Genomic DNA, 12,170 nt, shown 5'->3' on the forward strand with positions numbered 1-12,170 from the left:
TGACAAAGATTTTAAAAACTGTAAACATCAGAATTGAATGAAACAAACTCAAAATATTATAAAAATATATGAACGGGAGATATGAAGATAGATGATAGAATTGGTTTGTTTGTTTTTTCAGAAATGCAGACATCAAACCAACAAGCCTTGATTCTGGTAATACTTTTAATGACTAACTGTACATGGTTTATTGCAAGCTTTTGAAACGTTAAGTTTCTTCTTCACGCATTATACAGAGCTGGATCAGAACCGTACAATAAGCTGTTCTGTAGAATGCCTGAAGAAGAAGCTTATCGTTTTGAAAGCTTGCAATAAACCATTCATTAAAGGTATCACCGGAATCAAGGCTTGTTGGTTTGAAGTCTGCATTTCTGCTCTTCAAATAAACACCGGACCACACTTAACTTGCTTCACTTTGTTTTTTTAATGTTACATTAGTGCATAGTATTGTGAAATAACTGTTTTTCCATTCAGCCTAAGAGTGCAAAGCATGGGAAAGGTACCAGTCATTTGAACTTTGACATGTACAACAAAGCTAAGCTGATATTTGTATTGTAGGTGTGTCAGAGAAGAATGATGCCTTGCAGCCTGGAGATGAATTGCTGCAGCTGGGAACTATCTCTTTGCAGGGTCTCACTCGCTTCGAGGCATGGAACGCTATCAAATCTTTACCTAGTGGGCCAGTCCAGGCTGTCATTAGAAGGAGTAGCAGTGCCGACTTGCTCAGCCAATAGGGATATCAGCATAGTGATTAAAGAAGAATTCTGCTTATGGTGCAATGCCTATTTGCCATGTTGGCTTGCAGTTGCTGAAACATGGACACAATTAACAAAAACACCCATGGAAGTCTAATATTAATTAAATGGCCAGTGAACTGAAATCACCTTATACTAAAATAGTTCATGACAAACTAATGTAGCCAGTATGAAGTGTTTGTACCAGTGTTATTTATTGAGATTTTGCAGTATTAATGGTAATGAGGGTACAGCTTAAAGACTAGTAATGTAGGAACGTCCCACTAAACTGCATATTCAGTCATATGCCCAACAACTTGCACTCCTCAAGACTGGGGGTACGTTCACACTGAATCAGTTGCAATGCGCATGCAGAGCATCCTAGTGGATCTCTAAATTGGTGTGGTTCAGCAATGCGTGCCTTGTTGCTATTCATTTGTACCACAGGCATATTGTGTGCGTGGTCTGGTAGTGCAGCTCGGCTTGCATTATTACAATGGAGCTCAGTGCACCACAGAGGCAACGCGCATGTATGAAAGCCCTGATCGTGGGACCATTGGATTATGTTGCTGTGCGATCATACTGAATAGTGTGAATCCACCCTGAAATTAACATACATACAGTATTAGCCAGTAGTTTGCTCAAAGAGTACTTCCAGCGTATTTTATATGCTGTTAATTTTATCCTTATAATACCTAATCATCCATTCACCGGGAAACCACTGTGCCGGTTTTTATCCTAAGCCTCATAGAGAAGTCTGGAGCTCTATGTCCACCGCTACTGTATTAATGTAGCCCACCCCCAGCTCGGTTGGGCTGAGCAGGGGGCGGGCCAGGACAACACAGATGGGATAGCCACAGAGAGCTGGACTACTTCGATTGGGGGGGTTGACAATTATGGCTATTTCCCGGTAAATGGGGGATTTATATTCCCAATCAATTGCCGAAGATACATTCAGGTATTATAAGGATACCATTAACTGCATTTATTTATACAATATATAAAAAATACACTGGAGGTAATCTTTTATTGTTTTCATTTCAAAGTGTATTAAGTATTAAGCCATAAAAAGTTCAGAGTTAGAATAACAGAAAAGTCATGGACTTTGGCTAAAATAATATTCCAGGTGGATAATTTTGCTAAACAGGTAATTTTTATGTACGATATGTGATTTGATCACATAACATATGATTCTACAATACAAACTACAGCACAAGCGAGTGAATATCAATACATTTAAAGTACAGTATAAGTGTCACACAAACCTTGCCAGCTCAAACTGAAGATATCAATAAATACCTGGAGGTTACCTGCAGTGAATAGTGGATGTTAACTCATTCAGTAGCTATTGGCTGCTGGAGTAATATGCAAATGTTAACTTTCTTCTTCTTTTGAAAGTTGTACTCATCCCACTATCTCTGGCTTCCTGATTGGTCCTTAGTATGATGGACAGCTTTACTGACCAATAGTAAATGTCTGGAGTTCACATACACTTTTAAGTCTATGTTCACAGAGGTGCATTGCAGTGCGGCATAATGGTTGATTTGTAACACGGCTTGCTACGTGGCAATGCATCACCTATGCAAAGTTCATAAAGAGGCTGGTGCATTGCAGTATAATAGCATGTGACATTTTTACCGCAAAATGCTTGCGTTAACAGTAAAAGTGAAGCATACTTTTCATTAACTGTATGCTTCACTGTAACCGACGCAATGCACAGGTAACATGCAGCGCCATTTTCCTGATCCTTTGTGTTCCCTGTAACAGCGGAAACACTACGCCAACTGTGAACGAAGCCTTACAGATTTCAGCAGACAAATCTCTGGAACTACTCTGTTTTAACATGCACTCTTCACAGATGGCTGTGTGTAATAGCGCTGGCTGTAACTTTTCATCATACAATTGTTTTTCTGATACCCATTTGTGTGACATGTTTCCTTTAAATATTCATTACTTTTTCTTTTGATGATAAAATATGAACATGAACATATATTCCGGCAGAATATTAATGTACCAATATTTATTTGCAGCTGTCTTAGCCCTTAGATTTTATGAATGTTCCAGCCTCCAGGATACTCAACAGTGCCATAAAATGTTGGAAAGTGTAGGCTTTATGTAAATTAGGCTTATATGGCTGGAGATCATTCCACTGCAATTAAGACTTCTCCCATAATTTTGTGTATAGTGACATAAAGAGATATATTTTTTTAATCTGAAGAAAGCAGCTATAAAATGACTCTTTTATACAGAACGTGGTAGAATGTCGGTATTCAGTAATAAACGCACACAGATACAGGATAATGAAGGATAGAAAGATGGTGAAGAAATCAAGGATTTGGTACTTGGTGGGTATTTTAATCTGGTTACTATAGGCTACTGTAATTTTAGCATAATTGCTGTTTGCACTGCCTGCTATTGAAAATAAGCTGCTTTAATCGATTCTAACCCATATTCACAAACGGCAGCTACTTTGTGACCTAGGAGAATATTTCAAATAGAATAAATAAAATTCTAACAAAATGATATTGGTCCTATAACCACTTAAACCGGACCCAAACCAAACATTTTTTTTTTAATTCAAAATATTTAGTTGCACCACTCTGACACATACAAAGATAAATAAACACTCCTTCAAGCCTATGAGTATTTCAGTGCATGCTTTTCACCCTTCTCTTTTCATAACTAGGGTTATACAGGTGGCAGCCATTAGCAAGTCCTCCTTCGCTGGACACCACCTATTTCACCAGTTTGCCGGATTCTGTCCCGGGAATATGAAAGGAAAGGAGGGGTTCCTCCAATAAATGTAAAATGTTTTATATTTGTCATCATGCAGCTGAAAAAAAGCTGCTATTTATTATTATAATTTAGAAAATAGATTTTATTTCTGAAATCTTGTATTTTTAATATGGGTCCACTTTAACCCACTATACATTCCCCCTCCAATCATCCTCAGCGTCTGCTCTATCTTGTCATATCACAGTCTCAATTTGAAATAGAAGGTGAATCTATATCCTATCAAATCTCTGGTATACTGAAATCCCCAAAAATTCACTTTTAGTTTAGTACCATCCATCTTTTCTTCAGTCCTGACCAGTTTTCCTGTCCTGGCTGATTAAAAGCATTTTCACAGCATAATGCTGCCCACCACCACCATACCTCACTGTTGTAATGGCATGTGTTAGGTTTTACCACATAGGCCAAACAGTTCAATTTTAGCCTCATCTGACTAAAGTTTATCCAAACATTTTTCCTTTTTTTTTCTGGCCACTTTTCCATATAGTTCAGTTCTGTTGAGTGTATTACTTAGAGTGGTCCTATGGACAGATCCTTCTTTCATCGCTGTGTGTCTTTGTAGCTCTAAATGCACACTGAAGTGCAGATATGTTTTATGAAGCCACAATGACTGATATTTCAATACCACTGCAAGGAAGACTTGAACTAGATAAGGATTCTGACTGGTTACTATTGATAACTGCTCTCATTTTGTTCTAGGGTTCTTAGCAAAGGTGTTGATAGATCAGCCACATAGAGCTTAGCTTTTCATATACCTTTGTATATACAAAGCATAAAGAGTATTAAGGTGTGTGATTCCAAGGATAAGTGAGCAATCAATGCATGATCTTTCTTTAAACAGGTGGGATAAAACTCAACATGTTTTCTTTGCTCTAAAACAGCATTTCTCAAACCTGTCCTCGTGACTCCCCAACGGTGCATGTTTTGCCGGTGGGATAATTAGTTTGTCAGCTACTTGGAATCCACCAGGCCGAGACACTTATTACCCCACCTGTGCATAGGTGAGATTGCCTGCAAAACATGCACCGTTGGGTAGTCCCGAGGACAGGTTTGAGAAACACTGTTCTAAAAGACTCTTTACACCAAAAAAGGTACTGCCAGAAAAAAAACATTGGTAGCAGAACAGCATTCAAACAGTTAAACACAGCACTTTCTTCTTCAGTGGGAAGCTTAGCGCCGTTGTGGAACTTGAGGAAGATAAGAAAACAAACAAGATAATATAAACACTGCTAGCAGTGTCTCAGCTGAATAAAAGCCAAAAGCGTACACAGGAGAAGACACATTTTCCCTGGATAAATTGTAATATATAAATACAGCAGGTATGCAATAAATAACAATGGCAACTTTCAGAGCAGATAAACTGCACTTTTGGAACTTTTAATTTGTAAACAGACAATAATACTTGTGCACAAATGATATGATAAAATATGATAACTGTAAGGGTAATAAAACATAGGTAAACATGTTTTCCTGAATGTTCTATCAGATTTTATTCCATCTTTAAGAGCCAAAATTGCCGTGGACCTGTAAAATATATAAAACATGAGCTGTGGTATAAGTAACCACACATCTGAGAGTCAAGGTGAATGATATTCTTGTGTCTTGATCTATGAAAACTGATAAAGGCCTGAAAGATACTCAGATCTTCTATTTTGAGGGACCAAGTGTCATTGAAGTTGATTCAGCAAGATTCAGAGTAAAAACTTGAGCAGCTGCCCAGAGCAGCCAACTAGAATCCTTGTCTTCTGCTGAAGCTGGATGTTCTGGGCGACTATGCTACATGTGGTACTGTTAATTTCCATTGGTGTTTATACATCAATCCCAGTATATTTTATTTTTTTCTCTTCTCATTATTCGTTTTTCATTACTAATGGACCACCCTAGAGCTCAGTAATATGAATCCCATAATTGCGAAAACGGACTCTGCATGCCCGCTTTGGTTCTTCATTCCATAACATGCTCCTTTCTAGAATGTGTGATATTTAGGGCTTGTGTACACCAGAAATTGTATTTTACAACAAATCTACATTTCTGAAGCACTTTTGATGGATCTTGAAATGCAGAGTTTGAGTTTTGAATGAGAGCATTTGGAGCGGCGTAAAACTGCTTTTAATGGTACGTTATATGATTGCTTTATGTTCCTGTTATCCTGACGTGCTTTGCTAGTTGTATGGAACGTAATAGCCGAATTTCATATGAAATGCTATTCAAACACAAATTATTATATAAGTGTTTTATGTTGCAGAACAAGGTAGATTACGATTTTGGGTGCATAATAAAGAGGTAATAACACAAATGTTACAAAAACTAATACACAAAGTTGTCTAAAAAACAAAAAATCATAGAGCTGTTGCAGTAAACAATGGTGGAGAGAGCCCTGCTCATAGTCAACAATGAAGTATCTATTCAAATGCTTAGGACATCCTATTCAAAACAAAGGAAACATATACAGTATTCAAATGCAAATAAAGCAGAATTTAAAACCAAATAAATATCAAATGCAATGTACACACGCCCCTAATGCACAACAATAGGTATTATACTGTATATGGTCTTTGTATGTACAGTCATGCACATACTGTACATACAATAGAATAACATTTCTATAGCGCTTTTCTCCCATAGGACTCAAAGCGCTTAGTGCCCTTTTCCACTACGGCGAATTTGCATGCATTAGCCACATGCGAATTCGCATATGCAATGTATTTCAATGGGCCTGTTTCCATTACAGGTGAAATTCGCTTCTCTCCGCAGGCGAAAAGAAAAAGTCCACCTCTGTAACAATTTTCTGCGCAGTTAAGGCGTATTCATGTGTGGATGTTAATAGCAATGAAAAAATAAAAACAAAAACACTTACGCATGCGAATCCGCAAGCTTTTTTGTTTTCTTCCTGGATTCACCTAGGTATAGTGGAAACAGTCCCTTAAAGAGAAACTCCGACCAAGAATTGAACTTTATCCCAATCAGTAGCTGATACCCACTTTTACATGAGAAAAATAATGATTTTCACAAACAGACCATCAGGGGGCGCTGTGTGACTGATTTTGTGCTGAAACCCCTCCCACAAGAGGCTCTGGTACCGTACGGTACTCTGGGCAAACTGCCACAATGTAACAATGTTCAGACAGGAAATAGCTGCTTACAGCTGTCTGTTAAAGCCAGACCAGCTCCATAATCTGCCCACAGTAACAATGTCACCATGTAAAACATGTCAGAATGTGAATCTGGGAGAGGAAAGATTTTACAATGAGCAAACACTGACTAAATCATGTATACATAATTATTGTAAAAATGAAGCACTTTTTTTATTACATTATTTTCACTGGAGTTCCTCTTTAAGCTCTCTCAGATTTAGTAATTGGTAGTAGGATAAACAGTGGCGGCGCCAGGGGGGTGCTTGGGGGTGCTCAAGCACCCCCTAAATTTGTCCAAGCACCCCATGGCGTGAACTGACTTCAGGCGTCTAAGAGACGCCAAGTCAGTTCACAGCAGCAGGCAGGGCTACGGTAAGATGGCCGCCCGAAGCCCTGCTCTGCAGACTTGGAGTCTGCAGTGCAGGGCTTTGGACGGCCATTTTCCCGTAGCCCTGCTCGCCGGATGCAGGCTGCTGCAGGAAGGAAGAGGATCGTGGAAGCTGAGCTGCGCGCCACAAGGAGGTCGGAAGAGGTCGGAACAGGAGGTCTTCTGACTAGGTGAGTAAATGGGTTTTTCTTTTCTTTTTCAGGTGGTGCTGCTGATTGTGGTCAGATCTGATAAGGATTGTGCATATTGGAGTCAGATCAGATAAGGATTGTGCATATTGGGATCAGATCTGATAAGGATTGTGCATATTGGGATCAGATCTGATAAGTATTGTGCATATTGGGGTCATATCTGATAACGATTGTGCATATTGGGGTCATATCTGATAACGATTGTGCATATTGGGGTCATTGAACGTGTTTTTTGTTCAAATCCGCTCACATTACGTGTATTTTCTTGAGAAAATCTGCACAATTATGTGAATTTTCTGGGGAACTTGGGCCCTCTGTCTTTGCGTTGCACTTTTAAAGGGAACCCGAGGTGAGAATAATATTGAGGCTGCCATATTTATCTCCTTTTAAGTAGTACCAGCTGCCTGGCTGCCGTGTTGGTCCTCTGCCTCTAATTCTTTCAACCATAGACCCTGAACAAGCATGCAGCAGGTCAGGGGTTTCTGACAATATTGTCAGAACTGAGAAGATTAGCTGCATGCTTGTTTCTGGTGTAATTCAGTTCACTACTGCAGCCAATAGATCAGCAGGCCTGCCAGGCAACTAGAATTGTTTAAAAGGAAATAAATATGGCAGCCACCATATCACTCTCACCCTGGGTTCACTTTAAATTACAGTTAGCCCGCTCTCATCTCATCCGGTCATGACCACGCCCATTTTTTCACTGCGGCGCGCTTCGTGCGTCGCAGCCACACCCGCGCCGCAAGTCGTCAGCTCCCCCAGAAATTGGTCCAGCACCTGCATAGCACCCCTAAAAAAATCCTGGAGCCGCCACTGAGGATAAGGTATTAACACAACAAAAATTATATTTCCGCAAATACCTGGACAGTTGGGTTTTCAGTTTTGATTTAAACTCATCCAGAGATGGAGCTATCCTGATCTGCTGAGAAAAGGAGTTTCATAATGTAGAAGGCTCTGAGACCAAAGGTTTCCAGGTGCACTCTGGGTATGACTAGATTATTAGAACCTGTGGATCTGAGATGGCAGGGATTGCTTTGCAGCTGCAACATGTTTGGGTACACAAAACAAACAATTGACAGCAACCTATAATATAGCTAGGGGGCTGTAAACAATATCACTGGGAGGGAGAAGGCACCTCAAAAATAACCATGGATGTAATAAATGTAAAATGGCTTGCCTCTAAGAAGATGGGGCAACACCAATATTAGCAAGACATTTTATGTCTGATTATTAAAATGTATGTCTAATATTGGTGTTGCCCCTTCTTCTTAGAGGTAAGCCATTTTACATTTATTACATGCATGGTTATTTTTGGGATGTCTTCTCCCTCCCAGTGATATTGTTTACAGCCCCTTAGCTATGACTAAGGAGCATATGTAAAGCTTCGATACGCGTGAGCTAAACTCTGTGTTATGTCCATTGTGCACATTTTACAATAAAGACTTTTGAGGACTTTTATGGATTGACCAAGCGGATCCTTTCCTTCTCTTCAGATGTCTAATGGATTATGGCTGCCTTGGCTTTGCTCCGAGTCTTAGAGGTGGTGTGATGAGCAGTGTTCACACTTTTTATATACTTTTTTATTATTATATCCCTGGTTATTTTTGGGACGCCTTCTCCCTCCCAGTGATCTTTACAACAGGAAACAGTGTTCTATTTATAAAAAGGTACCAAACGTACGGTACCTGCTTTGTGGATATCATGCAATGCTGGCTAACCAAAGATAGGGTGAGAGGATCTCATACTAGCTACAATTAATGGATGGTGGTTGCTTAATGCAGTTCAAAACCACTACACAGCCGCTGGACTCACCACTGATTCATATTTAAATATTAATTTCATCCAATCAATTTTACCCTCAAAATCTGATCATTTGCGGAGGCAGAAGATTTTAGATGGATTCAGTCAGTGGCATCCATATGTATGTAGAAGTCTTAGCATTTTCAGAGCATTATCTGCACAAGGATTGTATCCTTTGCCTTAGAGTGTCCTTTACGTTTACTGGGTCTAGCTTTGTCAATACGAAATAAGGGGTGAAGACAGTAAAATTCAGTGGACAAACATTCATTGGGAAATCGAAGTTTAACTACCTGCGGACTGAGCGAGTACGAATCTACGTCGGGCAGGGGGCGCTGTTGTCCTGACCGGACGTAAACTCTACGTCCCATTAACCGCGCGCCCCAGCCCGTCCCCTTCAGTCGGTCCGCTCTGCCCCCGCCGCAATGTGATGCCCTGCCGCCTCTATGACGGCAGAGCACTGTGAGCCGGGCAGGAGCCGTTTTCATTGGCTCCTGGCCCTGTCATTCCTGTAAGCCGTTCCCATTGGCTTACAGGAATGACAGGGTCAGGAGCCGATGAAAACGGCTCCTGACCGGCGCACAGCGCTCTGCCGTCATAGCGACGGCAGAGAGAGCAGCCTGCGGCGGGGACAGAACGGCATGTACGGCGGGAGCGACGGTAACTTGCGGCGATTCGTCGGGAAGCGGCGTTTTGCTGGACCAGCACCCTCTGGTCCTTAAGGGGGCAGAGGGTGCTGGTCCAGAAAGGGTTAAGGAAGCGGAGAAGCACAGTTAGTTCACACTCACCCAAATGACGGCAACATCATAAACACATGATTAAGACCATACCTACATATGAAAAACCATCCGTGGGTCCCGGCTGTGCAAGAATCCAGAAGAACACAAGCACAGCTCAATATTTTCAGTGGGACATCTACCAGCCATAGCTATTTGTATAGCTTACATACAATTAAAATTGAGTGACTATACAGCTCAAAACAGTTCATGCAAATCCGCACTCAGTGACAACTATAAGAAAGAAAGAGGATTCCATAGTTGAGTTCTGGTTCACCATGAGCTTGCTGGGTAATCTGTAACTATAGGTAATAATGTGGCACATAAGGTCAATCTGCATAATGTTATTGACCATATACAATAATGACTATGAGCAGAGGTGTATCTACGGGGTGCATGTATGACATGTGCCATAGGCGCCTCTTACTGGGGGCGCTGTTGGTGTTCTCCATACATGTTTTAGATTTTATCTACCTGGTTACATCTTTTGGGGGGAGAAGCTGCATAACTGTGATTTGGGGGATATGTATAGGCTGACCTATTGTGGTACTCTTATAGGCCATGCTTCACTTCAACTTGTACACAATCAATTCATCAGAGACTACATGTGAATGTCAATGCTTGCCATAGCTGATGGTTTCCCTAGATTTACCTCTGAATATGAGAATATAAACTTTATTAGGATATATTTAGAAAAATAAATATAAGTATGTGAACAGTACAAGGAACAGCAAAGTGCCTGCTAAATATGCATAAGTTCTAGCCAACAAAACTGCCACATCTAACAAAACAAAAAGTGCTCCAGTGTACCTTAAAATAATTTATTAAAAACATCCAATCTGATACTGAATTTACAAAGGAGAAGAGAAGACCAGGCTGCATGGATCACAAACTCACGTGGTCACTAGAAACTCCCCTTGGTGTACAGAGTCCGCCCAATGAATGGTAAAGCAGCTTCTGTGGCCAGTGGAGCTGCATCTGACAAGCTCAATCTTCTGGCTGCACCATAAAGAGTCTGCTGGTGGTAGTCAATGGCTAAGGCTTCCACTCAAAACTACACATGAAACTCATGAGAATAAAATAAATTGTATACTGAAACCCTAGGGGGCAGCAGTCGTGCGGCAGCAGCATCATGAGGCTGATCCCCTAGATATTTCATGCTGAAATAGATCAGGAGTCGGCCTGAGGTGCATGAGCAGACATACTCTTAGTCAATCTGTCTATACATCGCTAGATGTATAGGCACCTATAAAGTTTATTTTATAATCATTGGTATTTATGACCTGTAACATTATACACATTAATTTAATGCTACATGTATTCATGGTCCTTTATATTCATAAGCAAAAATTCCCATAACATACCAATTCTTAATTGACCAATGGAGAGGATTAAATCCTGCCATTTAAATTGTTGCTGTTTAACTGTCTGGATGCCTTCTAAGCTGTCATCAGAAGCTGTGTTTAATTGTCTCGATTTGAAATCAGTGAAAATGCACATGTTCGGAAAGTGTTTTGGTCATAAGTAGCCCATAAATACTGTAAAAATAAATTTTTTCAACTCTCAATAATAGCATCATCTGGACTACTGTTTAAACTGTCTCTGACTTTATAATACATAAGCGAGAGAATGTACTACATGTATTAATAATCCAATTAAAATGCCATATTAACAAGCTCTGCAATAGTCTCTACATAATAGCTGTGCTAAATCTAGGATGCAATGTTTCTGTAAATATGATGTTAATTCATACTGAATATGTAAATGTCTGCTAAATTTTTGTTTTGAAGGAAAAAATAAAACATTCTAATTAATGTGCATTGGTGTAATTATTGACAGCCTATAAAGATTTGTTCTCTCATGCGCAGCAACCCCATATTTAGCTCTCATTCAGGGCTAGCTACACCAAAGGTTACAAATGGAAAAAGGCCTCTGACTTTGGTTTGTCATCAGCTGACTTCAGGGCTGTTTTTAGGCATAGACAATCCAGGCAGATGCCTGGGGTGACAGCTGCTTGTGAGGGCATCAAGGAGCAAGAATGTACTTTATGGAATTCTTATGCACAACTGCTAGTTCCATTAAAGGGAAGGTTCAAGCAAAAAAAAAAAAATGAGATTCACTTACCTGGGGCTTTTACCAGCCCCATGTAGCCATCCTGTGCCCTCGTAGTCACTCACTGCTGCTCCAGTTCCCCGCTGGCAGCTTTCTGACCTCGGAGCTCAGGGCCACATTGCATACATTTTTACGCATTCCAGCTAGTGCAGGAACAAAAATTTACGCGTTTCACCACTAACGCGTAAAAATGTATGTGTTAATGTTCCTGCACTAGCGGGAATGTGTAAAAATGTACGCAATTT

General features: G+C 40.3%; 1 protein-coding gene across 1 annotated transcript in view; it reads left to right on the plus strand.

Annotated features, from left to right (window-relative positions):
• Positions 1-8,358, plus strand: part of IL16 (interleukin 16) — a 118,806-nt gene extending 110,448 nt beyond the window's left edge. The window contains exon 20 of the mRNA XM_068275323.1: positions 559-8,358. Coding sequence (XP_068131424.1) covers positions 559-734 — 176 coding nt within the window. The 3' untranslated portion in view covers positions 735-8,358. The remainder of the gene's footprint in view (positions 1-558) is intronic.
• The last annotated feature ends 3,812 nt before the right edge of the window (positions 8,359-12,170 follow it).

The sequence above is a fragment of the Hyperolius riggenbachi genome, chromosome 3 (assembly GCF_040937935.1).
Source record: "Hyperolius riggenbachi isolate aHypRig1 chromosome 3, aHypRig1.pri, whole genome shotgun sequence".
Taxonomy (NCBI): Eukaryota; Metazoa; Chordata; class Amphibia; order Anura; family Hyperoliidae; genus Hyperolius; species Hyperolius riggenbachi.